Below are 12,442 nucleotides of genomic sequence, written 5' to 3'. Positions count from 1 at the left end.
CATAATTTTGAATGTCCCAGGCCAAGAAGTTCTTCCAGAGGCAGCTGTGAGGACAGCAAAGTGCCCCAGACCATGGTACAGCTCACAAAGCACCTGCAAAGCCTGAAGAGGAGAATCAGGAAATATGAAGAGAAGTTTGAGGAGGAGAAGAATTACCGGGTAAGGAGCTGAAAGGAGCAGCCAGATCCCTCACAGAGATCATGAAGGACTGAGGGGCTGCTTCTAAATGCAACGAGAGGGAGAAGATCTGGGCTTGGTGGGTCCCAGGGGGTGGAGGGTGGTTTCCGTCATTCTTGATGTTCCCAAGTGCTAAAGCAAAGAAATTTTGGATTATCTGAGTACCTACTGTAGGAGATAGGATTCATGCTTGTGTGTCAGCTTTGGGAGACCAGAGAGAGGCTATGAGTAACCTTATACTAAACACGTGACCTCATGAAGGCTTAGTTAGCTAAGCAATGATGTCATAAATGCCTAAGTCTGGGTTATCTGCATATCTTACCACACCAAACAAAGCACTCAGCAACAACCAACTACCAGGAAAATTAGGAAATAGCAGATTAACTTCTTACTATGGAGACTAGCAAAAACCCCAGTAATTAGTTTTCAGTCATTACACAGGACCAAAGGGGAAAGTACATCCTGACTGTATCGACTCATCTGGTAAAGTAAGACTAAATGGCTTGGGAAGGAAAAGAACATAAATTCATACTTATGTTTATAGTGTGGTATATTTAAACAAGGAAGAAAAGTACTTTAGCACTGATACTGCTAAAGGCTATTGAGAGTGGTCTCACTCCTGGCTGTGAACAAGAGAAAACCATGCCAGGTTATAAGTTGAGGATGACCTGTAGCTTCATGGAGGTTTTCAAGAAAAGATTAGACAACCATTTGTCTGGGATGGAATAAGGACTTGGGCAAGAGGTTGGACTAGAAAATCTCCAAGGTCCCTTCCAGTCCTAGGATTCTATGATTTTAAGGTGTGCTGTGAGATGGGCAGCTACAGTACATAGATGTGATAAATAAATAAATGCAAGTGAGAGGAAAGGAAAGGAAAGGAAAGGAAAGGAAAGGAAGGGAAGGGAAGGAAAGGAAAGGAAAGGAAAGGAAGGGAAGGGAAGGGAAGGGAAGGGAAGGGAAGGGAAAGGAAAGGAAGGAAGGAAGAAAGAAAGAAAGAAAGAAAGAAAGAAAGAAAGAAAGAAAGAAAGAAAGAAAGAAAGAAAGAAAGAAAAGAGGCATGACAGAGAGAGGAAAACATGTTTCTCCTTGATCCCACCACCAGCAAGCCAGGCCCCCTTGGTAGGTCTTGCAGATGGTTCTAGCCCTTGGCAAAGAAATAACTCTTCTCATCCAGCCTTTTTTCATCCCTTAGAATGACCAGATGGTTCTTAGGTTCAGAAGACTGTCCAGACCAGTTGTGATCTGATCTAGATCACTCTCCAATGTTACCTGGAAAGTTGATCTGGCATCTCTAGACTAGAGAAGGTCTCAATCTGTGATCCACAGACTCCTAGGGTACCACAATGTCATCACAAGGGGTCCACAAAGGCTTGAAGAAATGTTATGATTTAAATCTTGAGTTAAGTCTTCGGGGGGGGGAAGGGTCCGTGGCCATGATCTGTGGCCACAAAAGGTATTTAAAGGGGGTGAAGAAAAGGTTGAGAATCTAGACTGCTCTAGACAAATAATACCAAACTGTACCTTGGCAGGGATACGTGTGATTTCAGTATTGGTGTTGATGAGAGTAACATTACAATCCACTTTCTGATAGTTGCCTTTTTCTTCCCTTTTCTGTGCAGCCTTCCCATGCTGACAAAATATCAAATCCCGAAGTAATGAAATGGATGAATGACCTGGCCAAAAGTCGTAAACAGCTAAAAGGTACACACCGTCACTGTGTCTAGCCAGTTTCTCACAGTATAAGAAGCTACAGTGTTTGTTATTCAGCCTAATGGATAGGGAAAAAAGGACAGAATCATATCCTGGGGCACTTGCGTTCTCTACCCCATCCCTCCTATTGGAAGAAAAGCCAGTTCAACTCTAACAGGGCAGAAAGGCATTTGAAATCGTATATGAAGGATTTCTCTGAGAATGTTCTAACCTAGGCTTCCTTAGAAAGCATAAAGCACAATCTTAGTCCTGGCAAAACTCTTTTATTCATATGGCTGTGAATTATTGTCATTCCCAGTCCGAAAGGCTTCACAATCAGTCTTTCAGGGGAATGCTTATGAACACCCACCTTATCTCCCTTGGATGCTGCCAGAAAGCTAATTGCCAGATGCAGGGCAAGGCCAAACTTGGCACAGAGTCTAACAGAACTTTTCAAAGCTTGAACCGACCAGATGAATTAATTGCTTCCTGCAAAAGCTCATGTCCCGTTCGCTCCTCTTTTATGTCTTATGGGCGGGGTCAATCATCTCCAAGCCTTACTCCAAAGTCGACCCTGTTTTCTTAATTGTTCTTGTCTTCTGGCAGCTCTGTGCATGCGCACACTGGGAACAGGCTCCCGCTGTTCTTCTGCCTCACTGATGTCAACTTCAGAGGCTCTGGAGGCAGCAAATAACTTCCAGATGGCCTTGGCCACCTCTCTGCCTCTGACTCAGAGCCCTCATTCGAGCCTTCCACAGACTCCAGGACTGGCCCATGTTCCTCCCCAACATCCTCACTGTCCGAATCTGCTGCCAGCTCTGCTGGCCGCTGATGGACCACAACAGAGAACCTCTGTGCACCCAAACCTTAATTCACTCTAAAGGATCCCTGGAAAATGCTATATTTTCTCCCTGACCCACAGACTTTCCTATAGACTAGAGAGAAGAATGAAGTCCCCCTTATACTCACACTTTGTTGGAGATGCAAACCCAGCAGTGTTGGTTTCTGTGGCTTTTCCAGGAACCTTAAATCTCAGTCACTTCCTGGATCAGCCCAGCTCTCCACTGACGGAGCTACTGCAGAGCTAACAGATTCATTATGTGGATACCTCTCATCCATCAATCCTATAATGCCAAGCTTGATCTTAGGATACCAAACCAGCTTTAGAAACTATTATTTCCCTATTCAATATGTCCCAAGTGTCAGATTTCCACCAGACCAGAGGTGGTATTCAGCAGGTTCTGATCAGTTCTGGAGAACCGGTAGCGGAAATTTTGAGTAGTTCAGAGAACCGGTAAATACCACCTCTGACTGGTCCCGCTGCCATCTATTCTCTGCCTCCCGAGTCCCAGCTGATTGGGAGGAAATTGGGATTTTGCTGTAACCTTCCCCTGAAGTGGGGTGGGATTGGAAATTTTACAGTACCCTTCCCCTGCCATGCCCACCAAGCCACTCCCACCAAGCCATGCCATGCCATGCCATGCCCACCAAGCCACGCCCACAGAACCGGTAGTAAAATTTTTTGAATCCTACCACTGCATCAGATGATAGGCGTCATAGACATTTTCGTGATAGCGTGCACTGGAGGATGTCAGAGATCAAATACGTTCCTCAAGAAACAGAAGATACGCAGTGTGACTTTTTAATGACATCTTTTTAAATCTTAAAAAGCTGAGTAATCTGATCCATACGATTACCGCTTCCATTTGATTACCAAGGCCTATGCAAAACAGATAAAGTGCAAGGAAGAGAATTAATGAGCAAAGCTGGAAGCTGAGTTGCTAAATTGGCTCTACCCTGCCAATGAGGCCATTGAGAGAAGGAGGGGTGGGGGAAGGGCACCGAAATAGCCTTCAGGCAGGATAATTCCTTGCCTTCTCTAGTTTTGATCTGTACTTCCCTTTTGTTTGTGCCACACCAAAATTTTGTAAAAAAAAAAACCCCAAACCCCAATCCACAGGATATTACAGATAGTTCTCGACTTACAACACTTTATTTAGTGACCTTTCAAAGTTGCATCCTCACTGAAAAAAGGTGACCATTTTTTTCACACTCATGACCCTTGCAGCATCCCCATGGTCACGGGATCAAAATCCAGCCGCTTGGCAACTGAGTCATGTTTATGACGGTGGCAGTATCCCGGGGTCATGCGATTCCCCTTTTATGAACTGAGGAGCTGTAGGCTGCAGGCGTTTCCTCCGTTGAGGTATTGTGTGGACTTTCCTCTCACAGAGCTGAAACTCAAAATGTCAGAAGAACAGAGCTTCCACATCAAAAGAAGCCAAAGGAGCTTTCAGCCAGACAGAGAGGGTGGGAGGCTGGATCCAGCAGATTTGCCCACCGGTCCTTCGGTGGAGGAAACCATGGAAGTGGTGAAGAAGCAACTGAAAGAGAAGCGACAGCAGCTGGGGCTCCCTGAGAACATCAAGGTACCCAGTTCTGGCATAACATTTAGGTCTGCTAAACCAGCAAACCTGGTTTACCTGCTGAGTTGCTTGGCATGCGCCTGATGGCTTCTGTCATGTCCTATCACCTTCATGAGCTTCCTTCCACATTGACTTGCAGACCCTGTGTGTGTGCATGAGCTCCACAGGAGCGAAAAACCAAAGAGGTACAAACATTTGTGCAGAAAACTGTATATTAGTGGTCTTTGGCACTAGGGTACAAATGTGTATTATTGTCACCCGGTACAAATGTGGCAGTTGTGACGTTTTACTACATCAGCACAAGGGGTTTTAAATTATCGTCTTGTAGCCTGTTTGGTGTCCAAAGCTGTATCTGGAGATTCTGAGGTTTAGGTAGAAACTTTTTGGTTTCTCGTAGAAGCCATGATGAGTTCAAAATGATGTTGCATGCTCTGCGTAAAGAGATGAATATGTCATTTGTGGCATGATACTGCATAACATGTGACAGCACTGGCCTCTCTTGTGGTGCTTTTCAAATCAGAGTCATGCCTGTAATCTGGAATGGGTGAGGACATTGGAGCTCAAAGAGTGAACAAAAGTCTTCATCCTCAAGCCATTAACTGAGCTAGTTGTCTAGGTTGGGGGTCCCCACTGCCAGGCCGTAAGCTGTTTGGAACCAGGCCGCTGAAGTGGCAGGCAAGCACATGCGTGCACCCCCACCTGTGTGAGCAGCAGGCAAGCGTGTGTACACACAGTCCAATTGCACAAGCAATGGCAGCCACTCACACGGAACCATCCCCTCTTCCCCTTGCAAGTCCACAAAGCCGGAAAGGTTGGGGAACTCTGGTCTAAGTCACCCCCAACCTTCCTTTACTTCTTTGTGTAGTCCAGGGGTCCCCATCCCCTGGTCCGTGGAGAGGCACTGGTCTGCGGCATGCCAGAAACCAGGCTGCACAAACAGCGAAGCCCCATCTATGGGATGCAGGCAGCACAGGAAACCATCCCCCCTCTGGTCCACGGAAAAACCTTTCCCTGCAGAACCAGTCCCTGGTACCCAAAAGTTTGGGGGCTGCTGGTGTAGTCAATTCAAAAACCACATTAGAAGCATAAATGTGAATCTTCAAATTTAACCTTGTAGGCAATTAAAATTACTTTCAGTTTAGATCGGGGTATCAAACTCGCAGTGACACGTCGTCACATGACGTATTGCAACTTTTCCCCACTTCGCTAAAATAGGAGTGGGCATGGCCAGCAATGTGACACATCTGGCCCACAGGCTGCAAGTTTGACATCCCTGGTTGAGATCAATTTTTGGGGGTCTGTGACAAACCCAAAGGACAAAGGTAATTGGCTAAGTCTGCCCAGTTCCATGAATCTAAAGGAATCTTGCAAAAAATATCCAGTCTGATCCAAGGAGAAAATGAAGCTTGTAGAACCAAAATTCAGAGCTCACTGCCAGCTGTGAGAAAATGCCGATGAGTGAGATGCATTTCACAGGTAGGCGCCTAGTGGTTGGTCCTACTTACCTTGAGTCAGCCAGTTTTAAAGCAGTCAAGCATCATCCAAATTCTGCAGTAAAAAAAAAAAATGTTCCCTGTGACTTTTAAAAACCACACGAATTCATTCATATTATTTTGTGCACCGATTTCCCTCCAGCAGATAACACTCGATTGTTAATTTTTCTATAAATCATTCTTTTTTAATTAGGCTATGACAAAAAAGCAAATGGCTTTGGAAAAACTCAGTCTCCAGAAAAGCCTACTGTATTTTGAAAGTATTCATGGACGGCCTGTAAGTATTTCTTAGAAAGCGAGGTCAACTTCAGGTTAGCAATTACTTTTTAGCAGGAGGTGGTTTCTGAACTTCCCCAGCCCACACGCCAAGGTCAGTTTGAATTAGGTCCAATACTTCAAGCAGCCTTCCACCATCTCATCTTCCATAGGTTCCTGAACTATGCCTAGCTCTATCATATCTGTCTCTATCTTCTCTCTATCATCTATTCTTCTCTCTATCGTCTATCTATCATCTCTATCATCTGTTGATCATCTATCTATCCCCCCTTCTCATTTAACTCTTTCCTTTATCTCTCTCTCACAATTTAGAAGCTACCCAGCTCCAGATGTCTGTTGGACACTTTCTGAAATTCATGAGAGCCATCTGGATCTTGAGGGGGATGGGGGGGGGGCACAGCAACAGGGAAGGCACCCTTCCTTGGTCCCAAAACACAAGAGTGTTTTATTGAATGGTCCCTTCTGCTCAATCTCATCACATTCTCGAAGATGCACATTGGTTTCACAAGTACAGGATCACTGGATATTGGTACATTTTTTCCCAACTAGTTTGTGCAGTTGATATATCCCATCACATTAATCAGGGGTACCAACACACCCACTGATAGGTCAGATGAAAGGGCTAGAAAACACTTAAATTAATTAATGAATTCTACAAATTAAAGCCAGCCTGAGCTTTCATTGAACGTAATTGTTGAAATGACCACACACAGAGAGGTTGAGGGTATATGTGGTAATTTATTGCTTTACAAAGTGACATTATATAGTTTTTTTACTACAAGTTACAGCGTACTTGGCAGCATATCATTGGCTCACAGAATCTTCCAGGTAACTAAAATCTTTGGTTAACCATTACTGCTTGCTTAAGCACTTATAATGTTTAGCTATAGTTAAAGTATAACATATATCCCACTTCCTCTTCTCTTGCTCCTCTTATCTACAGATTTAGGGTCTTATTTTCTAATGCCATTTCTTGGCGCCTAAGTGCATGTAACCTTCCTTATCTGAAGTTTGCCTTCCAAGATAGGAAAATTCCTGCACGTATACAAACTCCTACATGTAATATCTAAGTGCTTAGCCATTGCCACTTTCTGGGATTTTTCCTCCTTTAGTCAATCATCTGGGGTTTCCTGGTAGTCTCCATCCAAGTCCTAACCAGGTTTCACCTTATCTTTCAAGGTCAGCAAAGGTTAAGTAGAAACTGCCACTTGATGTGAAGAGACGGAACAACCCAGTCGGAAACAAGGGTTGGCTTGCCTCGCCTTGCTTTGACGTTTTCTCTTTTTCACCATAGAGAACCGTTTCACAACCATTCATCACCACAATTCCCATCCTTTCCTTCCATCCACCTCCTTCCATTCATACCTAAGTCCTCATACAGTTGCTGGTCGAGGAAGATGCTTCTCATCCCACTCAGCAAACAAGAAGGGCTTTGAGATGTTGCAGACAGATGCTGCTTCATGCTCTCCTGTGCCTTGAAGCAGCTTTTGGAGTTGACATCCAAAGTGTTGCGCAATTAGCAAAAATGGAAAAGCAATCGGAGAGAGGAGGGAAGGTCAATTTGACATAGTTTTTCACCCGTTGCAAACCACACTAAAGATTACTCTGGACTGCATCTCACCTACAGGCCAAAGGCTTACATGGTTTTTCTCCTCTCCTTTATTAAACCATCGTATATCCTCTTATCTATTTCTTGTCTACTGGATCTGAGCTTATTGACTATGCTCTTCTGCATACCATTTTGACTTTTTATGGGTTCTCTAGCACAGCTTGTTTCTTTATCAATACTTGGGCTTGTGTGTCTTAGTGCGACAACCCTCAATGCATGTTTTGTATGTTCTCCACTGAAGATGGATTATAGTTGAGGGCTGATAGCCAAGAAGGATATGCCAGTCTGCTTTGGGTCTGTGTCCCTTTAGTGTATGTATCCATTTCTACATTAATATACAAATGTTTCCAAATACAAAAATGCATCTGAATATTTAAATATACCTTACTGAATTTTCTCTTAATGTTTGTATATTTCCCTGCAAAATATGTTCTAAAATCTGTGATGCATCTTTAAGAATTGAGCCGAACATTCAGAAATATGCAAGATTTTGTGCATAACCAGCTTATGATTGGGATATTTGTCTAGGAATATAACATGTCTTGTGAACCATTCAGTTTTAACCCTTTGAGGCAGAGATCTGCCTGCTCGCCTCAATTCCATTTTTTTCTGCCTAGAACAGCCCAGCTGGTGCTCTGAATATAAAATTTCTACAAGAGAGGAGGACTTTTCTTGAAACCCCTTCCAACAGTTTTGAACAGCTGCCATGAACTAAATCAAGCTGGCATCAATATATAATTCACCTTACTGGAGGCTCCATGCTTGTAGCACTTCCTTGATTCTTCCCTGAAATGTTGAAGTGGTACCAAATCATGTCCTAAGATTGCAGAGTGACAGCAAGGGATTTGACTGGAATGACCAAGATCTGCCAGTCTTAATGTTGCATGACCGACATTTGGTTATATAAAATTTTGCCAGAGGCAGACTAGGCAGAGAATGTGAATTAAATTGTGCCAGTTTGTGGTAAGGAATGGTAGAGCACCAGTCTAGCTTCTGATTGGAAGTGGTGCTTCTCTAATACAAGGTACTACAAATCACAAACATACGTCTTATCTTTTTAAATTCTTGGAGGAAAAAAAAAACCCCATAGTGTGCAAGGGACATATAGTCAGTTCTGATAAACTGTTTATTTTACCAAAGTGTAGAACAACATTAAAATTAGGACAAGTGATATCCCGTCAGCACAGAAAGTGTCACTGTATTTTGTGTCTCACATTCCTCATGTTGGAATTTAAAAATCCCCATAGAGATGGATTGTGACTTTTAAGAAGAAATTTCAGATGTTTCTTCAGAGCCAACCTGGTGCTCCTTACTTTTTTCTTTCTAGGTTAACCAGGAAGACAGGAGTTTGATGAAGCCTCTTTATGAAAGATACAGAATTATAAAGCAGCTTCTATCAACGCCCTCTTTGATTACAACTATTGTAAGTCTCATGAGGATTATGTGAAGAAATGCACCACACCAGATGATGTTTCTTGTAGGTTCTCTTCAAGTTGCACATTAGCTTTTGTTTTATGCATAAGGGTCTCGTCACTACATTTATTCTTCAGGAAATAAAACCCAGGGGACTTACTTGGACATACTTTCAAATAGGGCTGGATTGGGATTACTGGTTTGTAGTATCAAAATAAACTCTGTCAAATTCTTACAGTTATGGAAAGTGCAGGCTGTTGGTGACCACTGGGGTTTAGATATACTTGTGGTTACTTGCACGGAAAAAGACCACCGTTCAGTTATTCTTTCTTCTGAAAGAATTCCATTAAAGACAGAACTGAAAAAGCTTCTTGTGAGAAGCATAACATTTTCAAGGAAAAACCCCCAAAAAAGTCCATTTCCCTTTAGAAAAGCATCTTTGGGACATCCATTAAGTCTCAGAGTCTCAGAGAACAACAAACATATATCCCAGAAAGACACTGTGCTAAAGTGTGGTTTATTTACACTTCTCTTCTAATAACGAGGAAGTAAGACCTTGAATAAGTGTCTGCAAGCTTTTAACGCAAAGAAAGCCTTGGCCAACCAACATTTCTAATACTTAAATACAAAGCAGGCCAGTCTGTTTATTCATATAATTGTTTTTCCTCTGGAATTAATGTTCTGGTCTTCTTCATTTGAAGGATGGGTGGGGAGGGAGGGAGGGACCCTGATAATTCTTGTTCCCTGTTCCAAGCAGGAGGAGGAAGATTCTGATGAAGAACCTCCTCAGAGTAGCTCCACCGGGTCTCTCCATTGGCCTCCTGAGGCACAGATGGGTCACTCGGATGAGGAGAATGAACCCGCCTTTGTTTCACCTCAGGATGGAAGGAGTGTGACGAAGCAGCCAACCCTCTCGATGTCCAATTTACATGAGGCCACCATGTGAGTGCCAACTTCCCCCTTGTTGACATTATGATGCACCTGTTGGTATCAGGGATTTTATATTTTATTTTATTTTATTTTATTTTATTATTTTATTTTATTATTTTATTTTATTTTATTTTATTTTAATTTTATTTAATTTTATTTAATTTTATTTTATTATTATTATTTTATTTTATTTTATTTTATTTTATTTTATTTTATTTTATTTTATTTTATTTTATTTTTATTTTATTTTATTTTATTTTATTTTATTTTATTTTATTCAATCAAGCTTATTAAGTGCTCATAGGAAAGAGTAGTGAAAAGAAGTGCCATCATTCGCTTTGGAAATTGTGTTCAAAGTGATCTTAGGGCAGAATGCAAATCTGCACAATTGGTTTAAATTCATCTTCTCCTACTACCAAGTAATCATAAATATAATACTTGTTTTGTTATATGGTTTTGAACTCACTAGGAACTAGGTAAGCGACATTTTCTGATAAGCAGTTGGGTGCATCCATCTCAAGGAGAGTCTCTCCAAGGGACAACCTGTCATACTGCATGCTTATTTGGGACCCTGATTTGCTCAACTGACTATCACCTTAGGAGTTTTCCACTCTTTCAGATCTTAAAATTCCAGTTCTTCTTTTGCAGGCCTGTGCTTCTGGAACATCTCAGAGAAACTAGAGCCGACAAGAAAAGGATAAGGAAAGTATTACGGGAATTTGAGGAAGAGTTCTTTAGACAAACAGGAAGGTGAGACAGTCGCGTGCATGTCAAATCTCAACCCCATGGATGGGCAGAGCCTGATTTAAGTCATTGTAAACCTCCCCCAAATAATGGTTCACCACAGGAAGTTTCTAATGGGTTGGAAGAATCACTGCATTGGCTTATTAGTACTGTGTTTTCCCGAAAATAAGACCCTGTCTTATATTTTTTTGAACCCTGAAATAAGCACCTGGCCTTATTGCCATGCACTCAAAAGCCTGATTGGGCTTATTATCAGGGGATGTCTTATTTTGGGGGAAACAGGGTATTTTCCAGGCTTGTGATAACCGAGAAAAGTATTCGTGTTTTCTTTATTGAAACGGAGGTAGGCTGCACCTTTCGATTCCAAACATTTTGATTCCTGAACAGTATAATGGCAGAAAGTACCCATCCCCAAATGTGTGAAATAGGAAGAATGATTCTTACAGAGAGGTACTTTCAGTCTAGACACCTGGTGTTCCTGGAAATGGTAACATTTTTAACCTCAGAGCACATGAGCACATGAACTGCTAGGAGAACACTGAAGTTACAACACACACTTTGGAGATTGTCATTCTGCAGGATTATTTGCACGTCACTTACAACTTCAGCAATCTTCTGAAAAGAAGCTAGATGAAAATAGCTTTGGGGATACTCATTTGTTTCACGTTCTACCCTACGTTTTGACCTCCAGGGTCCTCAGCAGGGGTGGGTTCCACTTACATTTATGGTTTGCAACTGGAGCGCGTGCACACACATGCTTTACTCGTGCACTTCTGCGCATGCTCAGATCACCCATGATGATAATTGTGGCGGATGGGTGGAACCTCCCGCCAGTTTTGCTATCAGTTCTATAGAACTGGACCGAACCGGGAGCAACCCACCACTGGTCCTCAGGTAGAAAAAATAATAGAAAATGGTTGAAATACATAAATAATATAACATCATCCCCATATCTGTGGGAGCACCCGCCCTCTGGAACGAGCTACCTCCCGGAATACGGCTGATTCCGGATCTCCGCACTTTCCGTAAGGCCCTGAAGACGTTTTTATTTCAGCAAGCTGGCCTGGCCTGAATGGGTTTTAGGGGTTTTTTAATTGTATTGCTAGGGGTTTTTAATTGGGGCGGCCGTTTAATTTAATTTATTTTTAAATATTTTAACTTTTATATTGTATGTTATTTTAATTCTTGGCTGTTCACCGCCCTGAGTCCTTTCAGGGAGAAGGGTGGGATATAAATTTAATAAATAAAAATAAAAATAAATAAAATCAACCATCAACTCAAAAGATCTAATAGAAGAGACAGTACTTTGCAGCAATAAGCAACATGCAAGAGAGTAGACTCAGGAGAAGGCCCTCTTGTATGCTTGACAAATGGGCTTTGGAAATTGGGGGCGCCAATAACAAAGGACCCCCTCGCCAAATAGAATACCTAGGAGGATCATATCAAGTACAGTAGGTGATACCTAGAAGAGGTAGCTCTTTTGCAAAGCGTGGGCAACTCTGTTTACTTACCCCCAAAGAAATCATTTTCACTTGGTGCATCATGTGTAGCATCAGTTTTTAAGAGACATAACTTATTTTCCCACCATCATCTCTGGTGGGGGAGAAATTCACAAGAATTGTGAGCTTTGAGGATATTATTGGTGCAATGATGGCTCCCATTTCTTGTTTCTTCCTTTTCCCTCC

At 42.3% G+C, this 12,442-nt stretch overlaps 1 protein-coding gene across 6 annotated transcripts in view; it reads left to right on the top strand.

Annotated features, from left to right (window-relative positions):
• FAM13C (family with sequence similarity 13 member C) overlaps positions 1-12,442 on the top strand; it is a 41,424-nt gene that overhangs the window by 27,179 nt on the left and 1,803 nt on the right. The window contains exons 7-13 of one of the 6 annotated variants that reach the window (XM_087871933.1): positions 21-159; positions 1,797-1,878; positions 4,099-4,295; positions 5,979-6,062; positions 8,998-9,093; positions 9,964-10,025; positions 10,662-10,763. In XM_087871933.1, coding sequence (XP_087728059.1) covers positions 21-159; positions 1,797-1,878; positions 4,099-4,295; positions 5,979-6,062; positions 8,998-9,093; positions 9,964-10,025; positions 10,662-10,763 — 762 coding nt within the window. Of the gene's footprint in view, positions 1-20; positions 160-1,796; positions 1,879-4,098; positions 4,296-5,978; positions 6,063-8,997; positions 9,094-9,837; positions 10,026-10,661; positions 10,764-12,442 lie in introns of all 6 variants that reach the window. The other 5 variants (XM_087871930.1, XM_087871928.1, XM_087871932.1 and 2 more) reach the window with 5 other exon arrangements.

This window comes from Pantherophis guttatus, chromosome 6 (genome assembly GCF_059756535.1).
Source record: "Pantherophis guttatus breed Tessera chromosome 6, ASM5975653v1, whole genome shotgun sequence".
In the NCBI taxonomy this organism is placed as follows: Eukaryota; Metazoa; Chordata; class Lepidosauria; order Squamata; family Colubridae; genus Pantherophis; species Pantherophis guttatus.
Note: the sequence above shows the minus strand (reverse complement) of the source record. Positions and strands in the feature narration are given on the sequence as shown.